The sequence below is a fragment of the Heterodontus francisci genome, chromosome 3 (genome assembly GCF_036365525.1).
Source record: "Heterodontus francisci isolate sHetFra1 chromosome 3, sHetFra1.hap1, whole genome shotgun sequence".
Classification (NCBI taxonomy): domain Eukaryota; kingdom Metazoa; phylum Chordata; class Chondrichthyes; order Heterodontiformes; family Heterodontidae; genus Heterodontus; species Heterodontus francisci.
Genome location: NC_090373.1, coordinates 51544243 through 51570170, shown reverse-complemented (window position 1 = coordinate 51570170; position 25928 = coordinate 51544243). Strand labels below are relative to the sequence as shown.

General features: G+C 40.4%; 1 protein-coding gene across 2 annotated transcripts in view; it reads left to right on the top strand.

Moving 5' to 3' along the window:
* The window catches only part of LOC137356241 (peroxidasin homolog), a 346740-nt gene that overhangs the window by 276550 nt on the left and 44262 nt on the right, over window positions 1-25928 (top strand). For both annotated transcript variants that reach the window (XM_068022122.1, XM_068022116.1), the window contains 8 exons: window positions 1452-1621; window positions 7489-7761; window positions 10294-10410; window positions 11224-11382; window positions 13466-13578; window positions 21833-21989; window positions 22489-22597; window positions 24473-24630. In XM_068022122.1, the coding sequence (XP_067878223.1) occupies window positions 1452-1621; window positions 7489-7761; window positions 10294-10410; window positions 11224-11382; window positions 13466-13578; window positions 21833-21989; window positions 22489-22597; window positions 24473-24630 (1256 nt within the window). The remainder of the gene's footprint in view (window positions 1-1451; window positions 1622-7488; window positions 7762-10293; window positions 10411-11223; window positions 11383-13465; window positions 13579-21832; window positions 21990-22488; window positions 22598-24472; window positions 24631-25928) is intronic.

Sequence of the window (25928 nt, the reverse complement as noted above, 5' to 3'; positions counted from 1 at the left end):
CCGTTGTTAATTTTAAATCTGAGATAGATAGATTTTTGTTAAGCAAAGATATGAAGGGATATGGGCCAAAGGCAGGTATATGGAGTTAGGCCGCGGATCAGCCATGATCTCATTGAATGCTGGGACAGGCTCGAGGGGCTGAATGGTCTACTGTTCCTATCTTCCTATGTAAGAATTGATGTCAAACAAATCGGTGTCAACTTGGCTCAGTTGATAGCACTCTTACCTCAGGTAGAAATCTGTGGGTTCAAGCTCTGCTGCAGATTTCAGCACATAATCTAACCCAATAGTTCAGTATAGCACTGAGGAACATTGCTGGAGGCAGCATCTTTAAAATCAGATGTTAATCAAGGCACATACTCATGTAGATATAAAAGAACCCTTTTCAAATTGCAAGTTCTCCCAGTATTTTGGCCAACTCTTTGAACCAACAAAAATGAGTCATTCATTCATTTGTTGTTTGTGGGACCTGATTGTATATAAATTGGCTTCCATCTTTATCTGTATAACGACAGTAACTGGACTTCAAAAGTAATCCATTAGCTGTAATGCACTTTGACACACAGCAAAGACGTGAAAAGGCACTATTCAAGACCCTTTATGATGTGTGGGCTTAAGACCTCTTGGCTGGCAGCCATCCTGCGCCTTCCGAGACTCAAACTTGTGGTTAATACAAACCCAGCACCTGATGTCCGCACTTTGCACCCTGGTGCTTTCTGGCATGGGTGGGAAGTCACAACCCACAGCCAAAGACTTGCAGGTTGATAGGTAAATTGGCCATTGTAAATTGCCCCTAGTATAGGTAGGTGGTAGGGGAATTGAAGGAAGGTGGGGATGTGGTAGGAATATGGGATTAATGTAGGATGAGTATAAATGGGTGGTTGATGGTCGGCACAGACTCGGTGGGCCAAAGGGCCTGTTTCAGTGCTGTATCTCTAAATAAATAAAAAACAAATGAAATAGGGTATAATTTTGGGTCTGTATATTGATAGATGCCTTAATTATTTCAATCCCACTTACCTGTTTGGTCCACTAAATCTGTAGATTACATATATGTTTAAAGTACTTTCAAAATGCCAACTTTGAACTTGGTGTTTTCAACGTGGAACAAAATGCCTATCAAGCAATGTTTGTAATATCTCAAATACCAACCAGAGGGGAAGCGCCACTAATTAAAATGAATGAATGAAAAATAATTGAATAAGTTGTTTCCCCTTTATAGTTTTCATTGAAACATTATTGCTGACCAGTCTGAGCTTGTTCATTATGGAAAACTCAATTAACATCTGTAATGATGGTTATCAGCCAGTGTGCTTGGTACAGATAGTCACATATGAGGTTTGGAATCGATATGAACACATCCTTATGAATCCTTAAAATCGTATTTTTAAAAAAAATACTTTATTTAAGTTTGCAAATGCAAGATTATGAATGCTTTTGTTCCCTTACAGTAATGCATTAGATATGAAGTACAACCCACGCTTAAACCTACTGGATGATGGTACTTTAATGATCCAGAATATTCAAGAAGATGACCAAGGTGTCTACCAATGCATGGCCAAAAATGTAGCGGGGGAAGTGAAAACTCCTGAAGTTATTCTTCGGTACTTTGAGATACCAGGTAAAACTTCTTGTTTTGTGTTCTGCACTTCATGATGGCTGGATGGGGATGGAGGGGGTGAAGAAAGCAAATGCATTGGTGCTTGTGTGTTAGAGGAAGTATCAGACATAAGTAAATTACTGGAGAGAGAGGAAAATATTGTTTTTCTTCACTACTATCTCTGTTTTTGCTCTCTCCTTCAATCACCATCTGCTCATTTACCCACATTGGGACTGGGACTAAGATTCAGAGCTATTTCCAATGCTGTTCCTTAGTGGGGTGAAAGGAGTTAAAATTTGTCATTGTATTCGTTTCATTGGAACTGTATCCTAAAGGGGTTAGCCATACGAGACTCCAAAGCAGATAAATGGTGATGTAATTTACAAGCTTTTACAAATCTCTGCTTTTTTGATGTGCTTTAAGCTGATTATTTTCTCGACTGTATTGGCCTCATTACTTTGTATGCAAAGATTGAGCAAATAGACAAAAAGTGTTCTGTTTCTCATTCTTTGAATGTAGTTCAACTTCTGCTTACTTCCTGGCCCTCAGTTTTATTTGTGAGCTAAACCATTTGTACTTCCTCATTTGTATGAATTTCACTATATGTAGAAAAGATGATTCATTGTGTCTTTTGAGCACCTTTGAGACACTTCAACTTGATGGAGCACTATATAAATGCAAATATTTTGTTTCATTAATTCCTAATATTAGCTTAGTGTCTTTGCTGCATCCTTATGAAAGATTTGAAGCATACTCTCAATGAGACATGCTTTTGGGAAGGTCCACTTGATCAACATGGCTCATTTAATGCCAGAGTCTTAATTGTCCAAGTGAATTCTCTGCAGCTTGGATGATTGCCTATTTACATGTACTTTAGAGGTTCGATGATCAAAGAATGAGGAGAATCATATTCGAATGAAATGGTGTTTAATGTTATTGTGCATTAAATTGTTTAACAGTTCCAATGCGATAATCTGAACACACATATGAAACTGTTTAACTGTAGATAAGTGGATGTAGAGCAAGGGGATTGTTTTGCAAAGGGATTTTTAATTGATAAATCAAAGAGATGAAAGTGATATTCTGGGACTTTAGTAGATATATTGTATATTTTATCAACAGACTGGGAGAGGAGAAAATTTCCACTGTGTGGGAGACAGAATAGGGAGTGGAGTAGCATTTGGCAGCATGAAATTTCAGAAGCTATATTAAATTAAAAATGAGACGATATTAGTGCAACTAATACCTATATTAGGTATATATTTGCAAGCTTTTAATTGGAAAATTTATTTTACCTATAAACTTGAAACAGCTAAGTAATAGTTGTAAAAGCCAGTACCGAGATTCAGTAAGTATTAAAATTAGGTTTGCTAACAGTTTATTCAGCTTTATATCTGGATTCTCATATATGATTCTATCTTGACAGAATCACAAGTTATTTGACAAGAAATTGCTTGCTTGCACGGCTGTAAACTACATAGCCATGCAGTTACAAAGCTTTGTGGCACAGCTATTCACTCAATTCCAGAGAAAAGTTCAGTCTTGACTGATAGTTGAAAATAATTTTTGATGGCAGATGCAACTTTTAGCAATCAGCTGCATCTAAAATTTGGTATGAGTAGGCTATATTGGAACCCTTTCATGCTTTCTTCTCCAAAGGATTGCACATTTAATAATGCGTGGATGACCTCTGCACTTATGTGGAATCAGTTCTATCTTGAAAGAATCTGAAAGAAAAAGGTTTCACTTCTTCACCCAGTATCTCGTCCCTTCAATAATGAATATTGAACTTTTTTTTATATTTTAATGGAACTACTCTCATTGTCATTTGGCTGCTATATTTTCAGCTAAACTCACAGATTTAAGGAAGGAAGAAATGGAAGCAATTCCACAGCTTAGTGGCTTTTTTTTAAATGATACATTAACTGGGACCTGTGGGGTCTTTACCATGATTGCAATTGACAAAAGTAAATATTTTGGGAATAATACTATTTGGGATAGAAATGCAATACTGTACTAATGTGCCTCCTGGCTTGCCATAGTCATGTGACTTCTTCCATGAGGCACTCACTGCAGGCATCCATCAGCAAGCAGTTCAACAAAGACACAGTACAAGCAAGACTGTTGTCCTGTGAGCTCATAACATGGTGTCGCAGCTGAGCTGAGATTGTCTGTTGAAGAGCTGTATAGAAGGATAGCTACTAAAAGAGGAACACAAGAATGTTCAGAGCAGCTGAATGCTGCTAAAAGCCACAGAAAAGGAACAAAGCCACCAAGGAATTGAGTCGAGTCTGCAGAAGGCAAGAGAAGTGCTCTACTGGCCAAACGTGAGCAATGATATCAAGGACCACATCAGCCAGTGCAGTGCGTGCAACGAGTACCAATCTAAGCAAACTAAAGAGCTGCTGATGACACGTGACATCCCAGACGGACCATGGATGAAGCTGGGAGTAGGACACTTCAGTATCGCAGGAACTGATCGTCACCGTAGACTACTATTCTGCCTGCTAGGAGGCAATGGCCCCCAGTTCACCAGCGAAGAATTCAGCTGCTTCACGTGGGATTGGAAAATTCAGCACCATACTTCATCTCCACACTATCCCCAGTCCAATGGAAAGGCTGAGGTGGCAGTGAAAATCACCAAAGGAATTGTAAAGAAATGGAGTAAATCCAGCACAGATGTATACAAGGCAATCCTCAAGTGGAGAAACACACCTACTGAAGGCATGGAAAGTAGTCCAGTACAAAGACTAATGTCATGCTGCACCCAAACTACTCTTCCAATAGCAAAATAGCTACTGAAGCCAGAAGTAGTAACAGGCGTGAATGACAAAATTAAGGTGAAATGGCAGAAAGCCAAATTTCATTTTGACAAAACTGCCAAACCATTGCCAGAATTGAGCATTGAAGTGCCAGTCAGGGTACAAACCTTCAATGCTCATAAACAAGAGTCAGCTCAAGTGGCAACATGGGACCTGTGTAGAGCAGTTGTCACCTCAATCTCACACAGTGGAAGTGAACACATACCGTCGCAACCACAGGCACATACGCACAATTGAAGAAGCTGTTCCTTCACTGCAGGCAGCCGATCAGGAAGATGAGCACAGATCAACCATCAGTCCCAGAGGTCCATAGCACCCCAACGCTGGAAATGGAACAACAGTTACTGTGGCAACAACAAGGGACATGGGAACGACACTCCCTGGAGAAGGAAAATCACCCAGATGAACAGACAACGACAGCGTGCATGTGCAACATTAAGAGCCCGGCATGATTTAAAGACTATGTGTGCAATGCATGTGCAGTGCCTGACGAGAATAACGAACTGCTAATGCATGAGAAGAGTTGTGTGCATAGTGGGTAATTTGGGCAACTCGCAGAGTAAATGATGATGCATACAATTTAAAAAAAAAATTTTTTTTATATGAAAAGGGGGATGTTTGGGATAGAAATGCAATACTGTACTAATGTGCCTGTTGGCTTGCCATAGTCATGTGACTTCTACCATGAGGCACTCACTGCAGGCACCCATTAGCAGGCAGCTCAATAAAGACACAGTACAAGGAAGACTGTTGCCCTGTGAACTCGTAACAAATACTGCTCATATACCAAAATGAGGAATGCGTTTAGGTTTAACATACACAGCAGACTAAAATTTTTAAAAACCCTTCTTAATTTTATGTAATGTCATATGCTATAGCCAAAATAGTTAAAAAAAAAAAGTGTTTTATTGTTTATCATTGAAGTATTGATCCTGAAAAATTGCTTTTGAAGCCTTATCTGTTGAACATCATTTTTACAATTGTCCAGTGCATATTCCGAGCCTGAAGCATATGTACATGAATAGTGGAGAATTAACCTCGATTTTGCAACGATTGGTGTTAAACTAATGCCATTTGGAAAATTTAGAGCCTGCTTTCTGGATAGCTAATTATTGCCTCTCTGAGGAGAGCAGAGGTCCTTACCCTTGCCTGCTTCTAAATCTATGTATGCTTCAGCTATAATCAAATCTCCTGAATTGCATTTCACATGACATTTGATAATTTACTTTTATCTAAAATGTTTTAATCAGCATAACATTTCTTAGTTATTAAAACTTTCCTGCTCCTCAATCTGAGTATTACTGTATGGGATTATAGGCCTCTATGGGTATAGTGGAGTCACCATTCATAAAGCCACACATAGGTGATAGATATGCATTTCCTTTCTGTGGAATACTGAATTTGTGGGAGTCTCTGAGAAAAGATTCAAAGCATCGCTTGACAGAAAACAAGATTAATCGACTTATCTCTCCGGGAAAATGAAGGATCAGTCGACTAGTTAACCCAGAGTTGGCAAGGCCCTGCTCTTGGTGCAGAGTGCAGCTCATGGTGCTCCCAATCTTTTGGCTGTTAATGTTCACAAAATTAGGTGCACTAACAATTGGGCAGCCTCACCTATGCATTGGATTCTAAAATCAACACTCCCTTCAAGTGAGACTCTACTGGGAGCAGCATCGTGCAGTTTTTGGGGCTGTTGATTTTTTTTTTTCATAAATAGTGTAAGATGTTTTTATATATCTGATTTTAATGCTGTTTTGGAAGCTCAAAGTGTGATGCACAGATTCCCATAATCAGTTGTAGACTTATAATTAAACATTGGGTGCAAGCATAAGGTGCACTGTTATGCAACAGGAGTTTGAAAATCTGGTAAGTGTTCAAAATAATGGGGTAATGTGATTCTCAGGGTATTGTTATGATTCTGTAGTTTTTTTGGGAAGAATATGATGTGCCTTAAGGCTGGAAAAAGAGCCGAACTACTTTAAGGCAGCAAGCTCTAAAGATTGAGTCAAAGGGTGCATTCTCGTTGCCTTGGATGCAGCCACTCGGACTGAGCATTGAGAGATACATTTGTTACAATTTAATTTTGAACTGGCTTATAGTAAAAACAGCCTGTTCTAACAGAGGATACAGACAGACAGTTGTGTGTTAGCACCTGAAAGAAGAGCTCGCAGCCCATTTAAAATGAAGGAAGAGAATTTAGTCGGTTTATTTATTATTCGCTCTCAAAGTTCTAAAAAGTCAAGCCAAAACACACATCTCTGATAATTTAAACTGAAGGAAGGGAAGTTAGACCGTGACAATCTTTTATCCCTCAAAAATTCCATATTGATTCTATTGAAATAAAAACAAGAAATGCTGGAATCACTCAGCAGGTCTGGCAGCATCCGTGGAAAGAGAAGCAGAGTTAACGTTTCGGGTCAGTGACCCATCCTTTGGAACAGGATTCTATTGAAAGTGGTTGCGAGTTGTTGATGGTCATCGCTGGAAGAAAGCAGAGTTTGAAACTTCGGGTGTTGCACTGTTTTCTGTTCCTCATCGGACCCTGGAAGATTGCAATGTGGACTTTAATCATAGGATTGTTCATCGGGAAGTGTAAATTTGCGAGGACTCTCATTTTTTCTATTTTAAATGTTGTTTATATCTTATTTAAGAATTTAGTTTTTCTAATTAAACAGTTAATTTGTTGATTTAAAGACACCTGGTTTGGTTAGCCTCATTCAGGGGTCAATATATGGTACAATTTGGCTGGATCTTTAATTTGGAAAGTTTAAAATGATATGTTAGGCAATCTGTGGAGGGATGGGATTGAATTAACAGTGCGTTTCTCCCACCACAATCAGGATCGTATATTTTGATTGGGGGCTTTGATTGGAGCAGTCGGTCGTAACAGTATGTAAATAGTTAACTACTCTTCGTTTACTGTAATACAAGTCTAATGTCTATACTTGGAAAATGATCCTTTTTCACTGCCAAAGAAAGGAATTGTAGACGTTAAACTCAGAATGCATATATATTGGTTTGTTTGATGTCCATTGTATATGAATTTAATTTTTTTTTCTTGAATAGCTCGGCCTGCTTTTGTAATTCAGCCACAAAACACTGAAGTATTGGTCGGCGAGAGTGTTACTTTGGAATGTAGTGCAACTGGAAACCCTCAGCCCCGGATCACCTGGATGAGAAGTGATGGGTCTCCCTTACCCCGTGATCCTCGCTATACTATAACTTCCTCAGGAGGACTCTATATTCAGAATGTAGTGCAAGCAGATGGTGGGCAATATACCTGTCTTGCAAACAACAATCAGGACTCCATTCAAGCAAATGCATTCATAATAATTAAAGGTATGTAATAGAAGCACCACACTAACATTCATAGAGCAAATATTTATAAGGTTTAGAGTATGTTCAGATCCATCTGACCTCTGCCTCATTATAAACATTTTATAAACATCTTATAAATTTGGTTTTATATAGTTTTTACAGGACAGAAACATCCCATTCAACCCAACAGTCCAGACCAATGTTTATGCTGTATGCAAGCCTCCTCTCAACCTTCTTCATTTAGCCTCCTCATCATATCCTTCTATTCCTTTCTCTGACATGTGTTTATCTAACTTTCCCTTAAATGAATCTTTGCTATTTACCTCAGCTGGTCCTTGGGGCAGCAATGCCACATTCTAACCACAGTTTAGGTAAATACATTTCTCCTGAATTCTCTATTGGATTTATTAATAGCAATTGTATATTTATGCCCTCGGTTCTTGTTTCATCCACAAGTGAAAACATTTTCTGCACATCTTCTCTATCACCCTAATTATCTTAAAGATCTCTATCAGGTCACTCCTCGGTCTTTTTTTTAAAGAGCCCCAATCTGTTCAGTCTTTTCTGATGGGTATAATCTGTTAGTTCTGGTATAGCTCTAATAAATCCTTTTTTGCACCTTTGTGCATCTGTATCCTTTTTAATATTATAGGGTGGAATTTTCCTGCTCCATTAGAGGCATGCTGGGCGGCAGGAAGGCTGATAATATGGCAAAGAAAGGAGTCAGGAGCCTGACTTCTTCCCGCTGTCATGGCATATTGCCAGCGGTGGGAAATCTGGTGACACAGCTGCCTGCCTGGCGGACAATCAAGTGACTTAAGTGGTTGTTAAGGGCTACGTCCTGCCTCTGTGGGCATTTTGCCTGTCTCGGGAGCACCCGCTGCCATGTACACCCAGGCCTCTCAGCGAGTTCCTTTTTGGGGTCGTGGGTCTCTTTTATGGGTACTTCATGGCCCACGGAGGGGCCGCCTGGCACCAGTGGCCAGCCCTGCACCCAGGGAAATGGCACCACTGGTGCAACACAATTGCCAGGGCCTGCTTGTCTGGCCCCAACATCCCCCAACCCAACTCGCCTCTCTTCTAGGGTGCCCCACCAGTGAGGTGCCATCACCCTGAAGCTGCAGGCTCAGCACTGGCCACCACTAACAGTGGTGCTGTTGAGGCTGCTGATCTGCCACCCCTCTGATTGTGCCAGCAGCTCTTGGTGGCGATGTTACAGTCAGGTGGGAGATGATAGGAATGGCTCCCCCTTTTTCACCTCTCAACTGACCGAAGACGGTGTTTTTTTTTTAAAGTGTTTTAATCCACGAGTGTTTTTAATTGTCAGGCACAGCCAAATGATGACAGGTTTTCTCTTATGTTTGAAAAGATAGATAAATGTTTCTTCAATACCCGAATGTCTGCAACTACACACACTCTCACATTCGCACAGATACATATACACACTCAAGGAATGATTGTGGTTATAAAAATAGCCTGCATTTAGGTCCTATGATTTCAAGAGTTCTCTGTTAGACTTGCTTTTCCCTGGAGCGAAGACTTGAAATGATGCAAGCCTGTAATCCTTTTCTTTTACCATTGAAGAAAAGCTCGGGAGGTTTAGGAGGACAATTCCTCAGACGGACAGTCTCTGCCTGCATGTGGCTTAAAACTGATGGTCTCTTAGACAAGATCCTTTCCCTTTGTTGGCATAGATGTTTCTCTCCGTCTGCTCAGAATATGCTTTATTAAAACCCCTTAACAGAAACCTAGCCTCTGTCATTTGACTAGAGCATCTCTTACAATTGTCCTCATAAATAGTTTCTGATGGTTAGACCATTGTCAGACAATGGAGTCTGGGTATCACTCATCCAAACACCATCCTAATCAAATAAAGCTTTTCACACCCATTCTCTGGAATTCAAGTTTGGGATCGACATGTCTGCAGCAGTAATGTGAACCCCAGTTTTTTAAAAAAATTATTTTGAGAAATGCAGCCACTGGAAGGGTTGTTTGCATTTTAATGACATCGCCAAGCCTTGTCCAGACATGAAAATTAGCTCGGGTTTCTTGCAGTTGCATGTCTATCGGCAGGAAAGCAAAGGTCACCTGACCTCTAGACTCCATTTTGTTTTACAGGAAAGTGGTCGTTTCGGGTTTATACTTAAATTCATATTTATAGTTGATAAGTTCGTATTGCGTGAGCGTCATGGTGGGCACCCATCCTTATTTGGACGGCAGCCTCTTAATTGGCCGCCACTGGCCAATGCGAGGTCGCCTCCAGCTTTCGGCCCTGGGGGGCGGGACTTCCAAGTAACTGGAAAAATTCAGCCTGTGGAGTCTAGAACTGTTTGCAGTACTCCAAGTATGCTATAACCAAGGCTCTGTATGCTTAACACAACTTCCCTGGTTTCAATGCTACCTCCCTAGAAATGAATCACTGCATTATTCGCCTTTTTTTATTCCACTCTGAAATTTAAATGTCATTTAACTTTAGTTATGTTTGTGAATTGTGTTGAAGTTAAGAGGTACTTTTTTTTAAAAAAAATTCTCCCCCTTTCCTTTTACCTGTAGCTCCACCTCAGTTTACAGTCTTTCCACAAGATCAAACCGTTATAGAAGGACAAGCTGTAGATTTCCACTGTGAGGCCGAGGGTAATCCTGCACCAACTATAGTATGGACTAAAGGAGGTATGATATACAGAGGTTACTTGTCGTCTACAGTGAAGCTTGAATTCACGCTAAGCTACTCCAGGCCCCAGCAAAAACTAAACAAATTAATCTTCGTCTTTGATGTTAGCAATGGGATAGTTGGCAGTTCTCATTTTCTTTTGTTTGCTTTGTAGAATAAAGCCTGTACCCAATACTGCTGAGTTGTATTTCGCATAGGTAACCATAAAATCCTGAATTTGGTTTTGCTAACTGCAGGATTTATTTTTCTGTCCCTATAAGCTAATGAACATTTAATATGGCTGGGGTTTTGAGAGCTAATTGTTATCTTTTGGTTGTGTTTTTACCGTTGGACCAATTTTCATTATCTTTTTCATGGCTCATACATTAAAATTATTTACTGCATTTTTTTCCAGTTTGCCACGTTAATTATACTGACAGCGTGTCAGTGGTAGTTAGACATTTTTATGCAGACTTAATTTCACTTCATCCAGTCGACCGAGATGAAGAGGGAATAATTTCCATGTAATCTTGTTTTCCAGACATGGATCGTGATACCAAAAGAGGCATTGGTTATCCTTCTGTTTCTTTCCCCACACCATTTATGTCATGAAACTACTTGTTTCATAGGTTTACACACTTAAGTATGGAGATGATTGGCCTTTGTTAAATTGCTTGTGTTACTGATATCATTAAGGTATGCCTCTTCAAGCAAGAAATGGGCGAGCTTACAGTGCTGTGTTTTTTCGTAAATTTTGCACATAGTATTGTTGCACTGGTCACAGAAATCTGATTAGTTCTTGAGGTGTAATGGAAATACGCTTTGGTTTATAGGCAGCCCACTTCCTGGGGACAGGCGGCACATTATCCTATCCACAGGGACACTGAGGATTTCCAGAGTTGGGCTTCATGACGAGGGACAGTTTGAATGTCAAGCTGATAACATTGTTGGTGCTCTGCGAGTTGCAGTTCAGCTAACTGTACAACGTCGAGGTACTCTTCTAATGCTGCAAAATATGTTTAAAATTAACATGTTAAGTATAAAGAAACCTTTTGTCTAACGATTTTTTGAATGCCATATCAACAGCATAGTAAGAACTGTGAAAGTTGCTTTGCTGTGTCAGCCACTGTGACTGCTCCTTTATATTTAATGTCACACAGGCAAAAGTCCTGGGTAGTACCATCAACATATGGATGAAATGGATTCTTCAATTGAAATCTGAAATCCTAGTCCCCTGTACAATCAGAACATAGAAACAATGACTCACTGGTCCATCCATTCTGTCCCACACAACTGCCATTTCTTGTTCACCCCAATATATAAATAGTCGTTTAGTAGTACAGAACTCGAGTATTGCTGAAAATAGAGACATGTTGTCGAAGCTTTTCGTCTTGCACTCATCAGGACAATTCACAAGAATAACCAATGTAAGGGAAAACAACAACTTATACTGTATGAGAAGAGAGTGCTGATTGGTTGACAAGTGAACTCTGATTGGTAGAGGCATTGCCATGGAGAATGCACCAGTTTACGGTTACTGACAGTTAACTGCCAAGCTTTGTTTAAAATTTAAACCAGGCGGCTTGACTCTGATTGGTCAAGGCATTGCTCTGAGGAATGAACCAGTGAATGGTTGTCACTTATTTTGTTTAGCTGAAACCGGCACAATGTTTGTACATATTCTTTCTGTCTGCAAAGAACAGGACCCCGTGTATTAATATCTGTAGCTTCCAGTACGCACAAATGCGCCACACTACGAGCCCTCCAGACAATCTTAAATTGGTTGTCAGCGAAATTCTTAGCACACTGAGGATTATTTAGCAAATGTTGTCCAATCGCGGAATCACATCTAATGTTGGACGCTGTGTTTTGAGTTTTGCAAGCATGGGCTGGTTGGGTACGACTTTGCCTGTTGCGAACAGCAGAAGGGACATGTTGTTTGATACGATCCGCCAGTCTTTGGGATGTAAGGCCTCTATACCCAGCATCACACTGGCATTGAAATTCATATATCACATAAGGCGGCGCAGTGGTTAGCACCGCAGCCTCACAGCTCCAGCGACCCGGGTTCAATTCTGGGTACTGCCTGTGTGGAGTTTGCAAGTTCTCCCTGTGACTGCGTGGGTTTCCTCCGGGTGCTCCGGTTTCCTCCCACATGCCAAAGACTTGCAGGTTGATAGGTAAATTGGCCATTAGAAATTGCCCCTAGTATAGGTAGGTGGTAGGGAAAATATAGGGACAGGTGGGGATGTGGTAGGAATATGGAATTAGTGTTGGATTAGTATGAATGGGTGGTTGATGGTCGGCACAGACTCGGTGGGCCGAAGGGCCTGTTTCAGTGCTGTATCTCTAAACTAAACATTACTCATTTGTGTGATAAGCAGGACATCTTTTTGGCTTAATGGCAGCATCCTGTTAGTGGTGCACACCACACGTGTTGCTACTGCATACTAGCAGCGTGAAACCGCTAGCTTTACCTGTTGCTCAAATTTTTGGGATACATTACCCTTCCAGGGTAATTTGAGGTAAACTGGACAGTTTTCAGGATCAAAAAATACAGCCTTAGGCCCATTCATAAGTTTGCGCAATATATAGTGAGAAATGATTTGTCACGCAGGATGTCTTTGATTTGTTCCATTTCAGCATCAAACTTGCATGGTGAGCAAATGGCTCGGGCCCTATTTACGAGGTTGCCGATAAGGCCAATCTTATAGTGTGTGGAACTGTAAGAATCCCATCGCGTTTATTGACCAGTGAAGGTAGGTTTGCTTGTAGATTGTCCTGATGAGTGCAAGACGAAAAGCTTTGACAACATGTCTCTGTTTTCATTAATACCCCAATATATGTACTCCCCATACCACTGGAAGCCAGGTGATCGCCTGAGGCTAAAAGCAAGATAAAACCCAGGCGAATTAGTGGGGAATAAGTCAGGAAAATAAGTTAGGAAAGTTTTGTCTGTTTCATCTTGCTGGGCAGAGGTATTGGGTGACTTGGGAAGAAAATATTACAAAATTTCCAACTTCATGTTTGGATCACCCATAACTACATTTTTTCTTTCCTTACTGGGGCCTCTAGTAATGCTGGTCTTTACGAACACTCCAGCTGATCTGACAGTTGCAGCTGGGACAGATGTACAGATTCCCTGCCGCTCTCAAGGAGAACCAGAACCAGTTGTAACATGGAGTAAGGTAGGCGAGAACCTTTTTAAAATCTGTATTGTGTGATTAAACCAAGTAATTTTTCAAAGAATGCTTTTTTAAAAGAAGTGACTTCACCTCGTGAGTTCGAGAGAGCCTTGCTCATAAAAATAAAACTAAAATCATTGGGAATTTGCTCTGCAAACTCCTTCTGAACATTCTCTCTAATGAAAATACAATTGTAGATTCTGAGTTTTACTGGGATGTTTACAAAGTACAGTTATACTGGTGTAAAATTGATCTTACATTCTGCCTTGTTTGGTCAAATCTGGAAAAAATTTAACTAGTCCATTTTGCTAGTTTCATTATCCATCACTGGTATGCACACACAAGTGAAGATGAGAACAGTGGAAGATCATAGACCTGAAACTTTAATTCTGCTTCTCTCTCCACAGATGCTGCCTGACCTACTGAGTACTTCCAGTACTTTCTGTTTCTATTTTAGGCCAAGGATGCTAGCTGCTTTCCCTATGCGTGTATCAACCTCTTCATCAAGGGACAGATTATCTGTCATCATGGACCCAAGATAACAGAATTTGCTGTGGGTGTTATTTAGTGTGATCAAGGATGGAGATGCAACACCTTGCCCCATGACCATAGTTTTCTTGACACTTATGTTTAAGGAGAACATGTTACAGGCATGGGAGACACAGTCCATGAGTCTTTGTAGCTGAGTTTCTGTGTGAGTACTAGCACAGCATAATCAGCGTAGAGGAGTTCTCTGATCAGGACGTGATGTGTTTTTAACCTCGCTTTCAGCCTTGATAGATTCTAGAACTTGCCATCTGACCTGGTGTGCAAGTAGACTCCTTCCATATCTGCAGGAAAGGCGCAGGTCAGGAGCATGGAGAAGAAGATGCCAAACAGAGTGAGGGCTAGGACACCACCCTGTTTCACTCCATTCTACACTCTGAAACTGTCAGAAGTGGAGCCATCAAACTGTAAAGTGCAGTGCACATTGTCGTGGAAGGAGAAAATGAGACTGAGCAGCTTTGGTGGACAGCCAATTTTTCCCCAAATTTTTTAGAGCACTGCTCTGCTGGTGGTGTCAGATGCCTTAGTGAGATTTACAAAATTAGATCCGTAACCCTTCAAATTTTTTCTGTTCAGATAATTATCTAGTTCTCTTTTGAAGGCCTTGATTGAATCTGCCTCCACCACACTCTCAGGCAGTGCAATCCAGATCCTAACAACTTGCTGCGTAAATAAGTCTTTCCTCATTTCAGTGTTGCTTCTTTTGCCAATCACCTTAAATCGGAGTCCTCTAGTTCTGGACCCTTCTGCCAGTGGGAACAGTTTCTCCCTATCTACTCTGTCCAGACCCCTCATGATTTTGAACACCTCTATCAAATCTTCTCCAAGGAGAACGTCCCAGCTTCTTAAACTTATCCATGTAATTGAAGTTCCTCATCCCTGGAACCATTCTCATGAATCTTTTCTGCACCCTGTCTAATGCCTTAGCATCTTTCTGGAAGTGTGGTGCCCAGAACTGAACACACTACTCCAGTTGAGGCCGAGCTAGTGTTTTATACAGGTTTATCATAACTTCCTTATTTTTGTACTCTACCCTGTGCTCTATTTATAAAGCCCAGGATCCCTATGCTTTATTAACTCCTTTCTCAACCTTCAATGATTTGTGCATATATACCCCCAGGTCCCTCTGCTCCTGCACCCCCTTTAGAATTGTACCCTTTATTTTATGTTGCTTCTCTTTGTTGTTCCTAACAAAATGAATCTATTCATACTTTTCTGCATTAAATTTCATCTGCCACTTGATCGCCCTTTCCACCAGCCTGTCTACATCCTCTTGAAGTCTATCATTATCCTCCTCACAGTTCACAATACTTCCAACGTTTGTGTCATCTGCAAATTTTGAAATTACGCCCTCTACACCCAAGTCTGGGTCATTAATATATATCAAGAAAAACAGGGGTCCCAACACTGATTCATGGGGAACCCCACTATATACCTTCCTCCAGTCTGAGAAACAACTGTTCACCACTTCACTCTGTTTCCTGTCACTCAGCCAATTTCCTGTCCATCTACTTGTTACAGAAGGACTGAGCAGAGGTGGTGGGTTTCTCCACTGGGTGGGAGATGAAGGTGAGCATTCTTCAGACTGTTTGCACACATCCAAGCAGTGGCAGTTAGAGCAGTTAAAGCAGCATTGGGTGAGATCTGGGAGCATGCTGTCTTCAGTCATGTGAGACTCAAGGAGACGGAGGAAGAGGATAGAAACAACTATGGAGTCTTGTCCTAGGAAAAATTGTTAAAAATTACAGAATGGTCTAATTAAAAGCCCCGAAACTGTAGACCTTAATGTGGTCACAAATAGGCAGTCCTTTATGCACAAAGAAATTACTTCAATGTGGGAGGGGTTGGCAAAGAGACTTGCTCGGAGCAATGGGATGGGGGAAGTGTGGAGAAGATTGGTGAAAAGTTAGGGGGAGTTTGGGAATGTGTGATATTGGACAGAAGGATCATTTCTATAGGGTTTCAAAATGTACAAGATGACTTTAGCCCCAGATTTTTAACACAGGCCTCAAATTTATGGGGTCCATCAATCTAAAGGTTCTGATTTCAAAACTTTGGGGCAGCCATGCTTTTTATAAAAATGATTGCGTTCCAATAGATAAGCAAGCTGTGTTTTTTTAAAATAAAAAATTGCTGCCTGTAATATCTTTGTTTTTTGATGGCCCTCATTATTTTCAACGTACTAATGTGCTTCCCATACTAATTATTTTTCTACATTTTATTGGTGGTTAAATAGTCACATAATTGTCGTGTAATGTTACCACAGCATTTTCCTAGAGGCACAATTCCGATGGACTGTCATAATTCCCTCATCAGATTTTGATATATAATACTGATAGATGGAGTCACTTGTCTTGATTTTGTTTTTTCTTAACTTTCACATTCACATTTGTATCGTAAAAACATTTCACCTAATTTTAATCAGTGACAGGTCAACAAAAGAGGTGAGAGGTAGTATAAAATTAAAAGAAAGATTTTACACAATTACAAAGAATAGTGGATATCCCACGAACTAGGCAAGGTATAAAGAACAACAATGGTTTACAGAGAAAGCAGTAAGAGTTGCAAAAAGACTGATTAAAAAAGCTTGTGAGGCATATCAAGGATACCACTAAATGTTTTTACAAGTATATTAAGTGAAGGAGGGTGGCTGGGTAATATGGGCTTAAAGACAGACACAGTTGATATTGGAATTGAACATAAAGAAATGGCAGACTTGCTAAATAATTACTTAGTATCAGTTTTCACAATAAAGGACAAAGATAAAGCACCCGGCATACGAGGGATAGTTAAAAATAAATCAAGGAGAGGAACTTAGTAGATTTAATGTAAGCTTTCTATAAAGTTGAGAAAATATTGAGACTGCAGATTGACAAATCTCCAGGAACTGATGGTTTCCACCCCAGAGTATCAAAATAAGTAGATGAGGAAGTTGTAGGTGCTTTCGTCATGACCAAGAGGGCTACCTGTTGAAGTTTGCTAATGACACGAAGTTAGAGGGCACAGTAAATAATGTAGAAGGCAGCAGAAGGTTGCAGTGAATTTTGATAAGTGAGTGGCCAAAATTGTGGCAGATGAGTTCAGTGTGAGGAGATGTGAGGTCATTTATTTTGAACCCAAGAAAGATGGATCAGATTGCATTTTCTAAATGGGAAGAAGCTGGAAACTGTGTAGGAGCAGAGAGATTTAGAGGTTCATGTACATAAATTACTAAAGGTAATTCAGTAAGTATAAAAAAAATTTAAAAAGTTAATATGTTCGCCTTTGTGTCGAGGGCTGGAATACAGTGAGGTGGAAGTTGTTAAGGTGTATAAAGCTCTGGATAGATCACATGTGGAGTACTGCATTCAGTTCTGGGCTCCACACTTCAGGAAGGAGACATTGGCCTTGGAGAGGTGCAGTGCAGATTCACAATAATGTTTCCTTAGGCTAAAAGGGTCAGTTTAAAAGGACAGGTTACTTAGACTGGATTGTATTCCCTTCAGTAATGAAGTTTATGGGGTGATCTCATTGCGCTATTTAAGATGATAAAAGAGTTCAGTAGGGTAGATAAAGAGAATTTATTTCCCCTGGTGGGGTGTCCAGAACAAAGGGGCATAAACCTTTACTAGACTAATACCTGGAATGGACGGGTTATCTTATGAGGAAAGGTTGGACAGGCTCGGCTTGTATCCACTGGAGTTGATTGAAACATATAAGATCCTGAGGGGTCTTGACAGGGTGGATGTGGAAAGGATGTTTCCTCTTGTGGGAGAATCTAGAACTAGGGGTCGCTGTTTAAAAATAAGGGGTCGCCCATTTAAGAACAAGGGGATGCCCAATTACGACAGAGTTGAGGAGAATTTTTTTCTCTGAGGGTCGTGAGTCTTTGGAACTCTCTCAAAAGGCGGTGGAAGCAGGGCCTTTGAATATTTTTAAGGCAGGGGTATATAGATTCTTGATGAGCAAGGGGGTGAAAGGTTATCGGGGGTAGGTGGGAATGTGGTGTTGAGGTTACAATCAGATCAGCTATGATCTTGTTGAATGGCGGAGCAGGCTTGAGGGGCCGAGTGGCCTACTCCTGGTCCGAATTCGTATCTTCGCATGTAACCTGAAAATTCAAGCTTGGGCTGTTGAAGAATGATGTCAGGAAGCAATTCTTCATACAAAGGATGTGGAAATCTGGAACTTTTCCCCCAAAATGGGGTTGAGGCTAGGTCAAGTGTAAAATTCAAAACTGAGATATAGATCTTTGTTAGCTTAGAGTATTAAGGCATACAAAGAAAAGGCAGTAAAGGGAGTTCAGATACAGTTCCTCCATGATCTAACTTAATAGGCTGAATGGCCTTATACTGTTCCGAGCTTCCTACATAGGAGTGCACAGTACTAGAAAAGACCATTTCAGTGCATTTGACCAGTTTGAGAGCTTCAAAGACACCATTCTTATTTTGCCAACATAAGCTAGATACAAGGGGCGGCGCAGTGGTTAGCACCGCACCCTCACAGCTCCTGCAATCCGGGTTCAATTCTGGGTACTGCCTGTGCGGAGTTTGCAAGTTCTCCCTGTGTCTGCGTAGGTTTTCGCCGGGTGCTCCGGTTTCCTCCCACCACCAAAGACTTGCAGGTTGGTAGGTAAATTGGCCATTATAAATTGCCCCTAGTATAGGTAGGTGGTAGGGAAATATAGGGACAGGTAGGAATATGGGATTAGTGTAGGATTAGTATAAATGTGTGGTTGATGGTCGGCACAGACTCGGTGGGCCGAAGGGCCTGTTTCAGTGCTGTATCTCTAAATGAAAAAAAAAGTGTTCTTTATCCACAAAACCTTTTCATCTTAGTTATTTACATGATAAGACAATTTCTTTATACTCTGCCTTGTATGGTGATTTGCAGTTCTTCCTCCTACTTCTGTAATGATTAGAAATTATATATGTTTCTACTTGTGTTCCCACAGTTGACTTTTAGGTGTTGCTGAAACTATTATGATAATAACACTGCCCAGGAAGGTTTTTCCCATTTCAGGCCTCCAGTAACTAGCACCTGCTCAAATCATTTACTTCGGTTGATTTGACTCTGGCTGAGGTCAATATCAAACCACGTCATAAACATCCCTCCAGTACAAACATCTGTCCTTCAGCAACACAAGATAGATCTTGTCCCCCATACACCTTTCTCTGAGAACTTTTATTCAACGGTTTAAACTGTATGTTTTGATTAGTTTTTCCACTGCACTCACCTCACACTTGTCTCTAAGGTCCCTGTTTGTTTGTCAAAGTACGACCTGCATATTGTTTCGTAAAAGCTGACTGAAAATTCTGCCATGCATTTCTTTCTTGCACAAAATTTCTCATCGGCAGCTCGAACATAAATTCTTCCCTATATAGCTGTCATGTGACATGGTTTGTCAAGATACACGCTTCGGTATTGTTCCATAGGAAGTTTGATACTAACTCCCACAATGCCTCATTCTTTTGCCTTTTCTGTTTGCTCTGGTCTAATCCATTATCCACTCATGTGTACGCACACACTGGGCTGAATTTTGCTTAGCTCCCGATGTCGGGCTTGTTGGCGGGAATGGGGGGATGGGCTGGAGGATCGGAGCGGCAGCGGCCCACCATGGAGCCTGACGCTGGGATTGCTGGGCCCGATCTTCCCAGTGGCGGCGAGGCTCCGTGGTGGCCCCTGCCATTTGGTGACATGACCCGACTTTAAAAATTTAAATAAAGGTCATAAATACATTCATACAATTCAGTACAGTTCCCTGCGATCTTACCTGCAGTTCAGGATCTTCCATGCGATGGGCAGCTCTCGCTGCCTTCACTTTCCCATCCAGGGAAAGCTGGTGCGACCGAGGTGGGGAAGGGGGGATGTTAGGATTTTTAGTCTAGTGGGGTGGGGGACGGGGTCGACTCTGCATTTCCAGTGTGGGGAGTGGGGGGGGGGAAGGGGTGACCTCTGCACTTTGTGCAGTTGGCGGTGGGGGGGGTTGGTGGTGAGAGGGCAACTCTGCAATCTGAGTGTTTTGGTGGGGGTGGGGGTAACGGGGCATACAATTATTTGTGGTATAGTGTGGGGTGGGTATGAGGTTCAACTCCACAGTCTCTGGGCAGGTCTGGCAGCCCTTTAAAAATGGCACCTGTGCAGAGGCAGCTGACACCGTTTGTGGCGTTGCTGAGGCTGCCCCGCCATGTGATCGGGGGGGGGGGGGGTGTGGTTGGGGGTGGCCTACCCTGCATAATTAAATGAGCCACCGCGTGGTCCGTGCGTGTGGGCTGCCATTTTTTAGCCCGCCCTCCCGGAGGCAGGAAAACAAAATTCAGCCCACAGATACACATACTGGCTCAGCTTCTCTCTTCCCTTTCTCTTTTCGTGGAATTCAGCAACATTGCAAGGTCCACATGAATGTTCCAGGGTGCAGTCAAGACCAATGAACCTTTTTTAAAAAAAAAAAATGGGCTGAGCTGTGGCTCACTTGGGTAGTCAAGAGGTTATGAATTCAAGTCCCACTCCAGGACTTGAGCACAAAAATCAAAGCTGACACTCCTGTGTGGTCTTTTGGATGAGGCATTAAGCTGAGACCCTGTCTGCCCTCTCAGGTGGACATAAAAGATCTCACGGCATTATTTTGAACCAAAGCAGAGAAGTTATCCCCTGTGTCCTGGCCAATACTTATCTTCAATCAACATCGCTAAAACAGATTATCTAGACATCATCACATTGCTGTTTGTGCTGCATTTCCTACATTACAACAGTGATTACACTTCAGAAGTACTTAAATTGGCTGTAAAGCACTTGGGATGTCCTGTGGTCATGAAAGGCGCTATTTAAATGCAAGTCTTCCTTTTTTTGCTAACTCTCTTTAGGTGTTGCTGTATTTTCAGAGTTATGCAAGTTACATGAAGATAGGTAATTATGTGTTGTGTTATAAATGTTGATGCTACCTGTATACGTCAGTCTTGGTGAAGAAGGGAGATGATGCATGAAAATAGTTTCAAGGAATTATTTTGACCAACTTGATCAGATCTGTGGTACTTACTGGCTCACAAATGGTAATTGTGGAAAAAAAATTACAGCTTCGTTTCATGTCTGGCTTATATTTGAGACGAGTACTGCTTGATTACGTTTGCATTTAATCAATTGAATACTTATGCATTTATCAATTGAGTCACCAATGATTATTTGAGTTATTTATGAATTTTTTGGCCTATAAATGCGTGACCTTTGGAACTTTTGACCTTGAAATATGACATGTTTTAATGATGTGCTGCTTTTGAGGTGTAACGCCATAGAGGCATGTTACATACAGGACTTGATATTGATGATTATATTTAGAGAGTTAACTAATGACTAAGTTTCTTCGTTATTTAAACTTGCATGCTTTGAGAGATGTGATTTCTTTGACATTCAACAGTGATGTGGGATGGGTGGATTAATTTTGCTGTGTATATACTGGGAGCTATACGATACTCAAATTTCAGTCTAATATATCTTCACGTTTGCAGCCATAAAGCTGAAATGGTTATTAGTTTTTTTCTACACATGTAGCAAGCCTTAGATCAGACATAATACAAATCTATAATTACATTGGTGAGTTGGCCCAGTTGTGATGTCTGTAACCTACATAGCTGTTGACTGATAATCTAGTAAATTATATCAAAACATTACCTGAAGGAATGCAAGCACTGTGTCGAGGCTGCATAACTACATTATTGATGCAATGTTTTCAATATAGGATGGAATTCAGATTACAGAGAGTGGAAAATTTCATGTTAGCCCTGAGGGATTTCTTTCAATTCATGATGTTGGACCTGCAGATCAGGGGCGATATGAATGTGTTGCCAGGAACAGCATTGATCACTCTGCTGCTAGTATGGTGTTGACTGTGGTTGGTAAGTCTATAAAATGGGCTTTGTGCTAACTGGTTATAATATCACTAACATTGGTTGTTAAGGCCATCCAGATTAATTTTTCAATTTTATCTGCACTGGGAGTGAAACACACGGATGCCATAAATGATATTTTGCTACTTCATCCTCCTCTTGTTGTGGTGCTTCAACTTCATTAAGCTTAGTATTTTTCTGCTTTGAGTTTATGTATGATTGCATGAATTATCATTACAATGTAAGCAATATTTCTTAAACCATTTTCAAAAATTATGTAGATCTGCCTTACTTCAATGGTAAATTGAGCATCATATCGCCTACAGTGAAAACTAGTTGCTTATGTTAAAACAAGAAGGCCAAAATAGGCAGCCACTAGTGCTTTTGGAGTGAATGCGTGGAAACGTTTGTTGTAAGGGTGAAACCATCAGCTGTTGATGCAAAATTAAAATATTTTCCAAACTTACCTCTGCTTTAGTCATGTCTAACTTCCCTATTATCCCACCAGTCCCTGACATTGTTCGAAGTGGAGACACTTTTGTAGAGTCCTCAATCAAAGAAGCTATTCAAAGTGTTGACAGTGCCATCAACTCTACTCGCAGAGATTTATTTGAAAGGTAAATTAAAACCCTAATGATAGATCAAGTATCCTGCTGGAATGATTTTCTTTCTTTACATTTTGAATAATGGTTTTTGACTGGTATGGAGAAAATATTAAAATAATATTTCATACCCTTGGCATTTTCAGAAGTATTTCTATTCATCCCTCCCCACTCACCCCAAAGAAACTGGTTTTCAGCCGAAAAATTATTAGATGTCATTCATGACAAAAAATCACAGCAATTATTACTTATTCCTGAAGTACTTCAGTAAATTCCCAATCCATTTGTAGAAATGCCTGGCATAGCACTTGGGGACTGTGTTTACTTATTCTGTAGTCCTAACAGGCTGTCAGATATATCCAAACAGCCTACCAATAAGACATGCACTAGTATTTAATATTTGAATTTGCAAAACAGTTGTTGGGAAAGAGATAACAGTGTTAAATACTGGAATGATGAGGGTCAATATTTTTGGAGTCTGTTATTTTTAAATGGAGAATGACATAAATAGAATGATTGTATTCAGAAAAAATATATAACCTGTTGAAATGGACTGAATATCAAATTAAATATAAGGTCCAAGTTGCAAGTGGTGTCCAATAAAGATTGGAATTAAGTAGCTGCTGAAGATAAATAAAATACTGAATAATAAAGTGTAAGGTTGGGTTTGTCGATGTGTGGTCTGGATTTTTTTTTGTAATTACTTCACTCTCCCAACTTTCATTGTGTTTACATATGAGACTTTTGTTGACATGAAATGTGATGTTTCTTGCTTATAGTCTGAGGAGGAAAGGTTCATCCGTTTTTCACATTGAGATGAGGCAGCTGGAGCTTTAGTTTGCCAGAAGTGCTGCAGTGGTATGGGGGCTAGTGCAAGTTAGACAAGTTAGTCTACTGCTTCTGTTGAGACAGCCCAGGGTAATGGAGACCATAAAGGATAACCACTTTGGTGAGAAGCAGATGGTGAGTGGGCCAAAGGCAAGGAAAGGTATAAGAGAGAATCAGCAAGATGAAAGGTGTGTTTCGAATTTTCCATGCATCGTTGCTTCCATATTGTGTGCTCTGTTCCACATTTTTTTTTCCATTTTACTGAAATGCATTCCACACATTTCATAAATTGGGGTTGATATGTAGAATATTTGGTTGCAGAGTTTCAGTTTTATTTTCTTAAAATTGTTCATGACCTCCAGATTCAGCTCGGATAGGACAAAATATGCAGATCAGCAAGATCAGAAATAAAAACTTTTGTCACTTTCTGTGTTTACACTTGTTCTTGTTTTCTTATTTAACAGTGTCTTCTTTTTCTTATCTTTCTAACCATATTGGACGATATAGTGCAGGTATAGTATCAGCTGTATTAACATTTTATATGTTCTGTGAGCTTTCCTTTTTTCAAATACTTTTGATGCAGCATGTTTTCATGCTATGCATCTGTTAATCTCTTTCTTTAAAATCAACTTTAATCTTTTGATGGTTAGACAGCATTGTATAATTTGACTGTGTCTCATGGTCTGTTATATGCAATTTGCTTTGGTTTATGTTCAGTGTTGTTGGTCTCTGTGTACATATAGACTTCATTACATACAGCATAAAGATGATCTTCCTCTTTAACATATATTCACCTTCTTTCAAAGTTAATTTATTTACGAATGTAACTAGAGCAAATGGAAGTACTAAGAATTATTTGCCATAATGAACTAGAGTAAGATGGGTGAATGAGAAGATATAGTTTCAAGATTTTTATTTTTATTTTCAAGAAAGCCAGACTATATTAAGCTAAATTACATATTTAAAAATAATCCCAGTTTTATTACCACGTAAACAAAAATCAACTGAATGCTTTTTAAGGGACCAGTAATGAGATTTTTCATCTAAACATTATCCTAACAGAAGGCCTCAAACCCCAAATGAACTGCTTGCCTTGTTCCGCTATCCACGACTTCCAATTGTTTTTGATCTTGCACGAGCGGGGGAAATTTTTGAACGAACTCTGCAACTCATTCAGGAGCATGTCAATGATGGCCTGATGGTTGAGCTGAATGGAACAGGTCAGTAAGGGTAGCTACCACAGTTGAATTCAAGTTGAAAGAATTTTTAATGAATAAATGTTGCAATGAACATGCTTTACAAAGGATGCCTTTCCCGAGGCACATGTTAATTTGCCAAATATAATAGTGTTGCTTAATTAAAGCAGCTGGATGAATGCAATGTTTTGTTTCCCCACAAAGGGGTTCTAAATGGTGTCGGCCAACATTTCTCCCTCAATCTACACCTAAAGCAGATTCTGTGGTCAAATATACTATTGCTGTTTATAAGACATTGCTGTGTGCAAATTGACTGCCATGTTTCCTACATTACAACAGTGACTACACTTTAAAAGTGGTTGTAAAGCACTTTGGGATTTAAAAGTTCTTATTCTTTTGTTCAAAAACATCTATGTCCTCGTCCCTTCCCCTCTCTTTGCGGTAAGCTCATGCTTCCCCTTGTGTATGTTATATATAGCACATTTTTTACTTTTGAAATGTAAATGCAATTATATTTGAATCATTGCAAATATTTCGTTATGCAAAAAGATGAAAGTGCAGATTACTGCAGGCCGATATCTCTGAGGAGGACCAACAATGTTGTACTCTCTCATGCTTGTTTGATCAGAGAAGGGAAAGTCTTGTTGAGAGGAAACAAATGACAGTTATAAAGAGTTACATATAGCCAGGAGCATGAAATCTCAAGTGCTTTTTAAAATAAGGCTGATGAGCAGATGGTGGCAAGATGGATTGGGAACACAGGGTAATAGTTGAGGGTTGTTTTTGTGAGTGGAAGCCTGCGACCAGTGGTGTACCACAGGGATCAGTGCTGGGTCCCTTGCTGTTTGTAGTGTACGTTAATGATTTAGACGTGAATACAGGAGGTATGATCAGTAAGTTCCCAGATGTGACGAAAATTGGGGGTGTCGTAAATATTGAGGAGGAAAGCCTTAGATTACAGGAGGACATAGATGGGCTGGTAAGATGGGCGGAGCTGTGGCAAATTGAATTTAATGCTGAGAAGTGTGAGGTGATGCATTTTGGGAGGACTAACAAGGCAAGAAAATATACAATGGATGGTAGGACCCTAGGAAGTACAGAGGGTCAAAGGGATCTTGGTGTACTTGTCCATAGATCACTGAAGGCAGCAGCACAGGTAGTTAAGGTGGTTAGGAAGGCATATGGGATACTTGCCTTTATTAGCCAAAGCATAGAATATAAGAGCAGGGAGGTTATGATGGAGCTGTATAAAACGCTAGTTAGGCCACAGCTGGAGTACTGTGTACAGTTCTGGACACCACACTATAGGAAGGATGTGATTG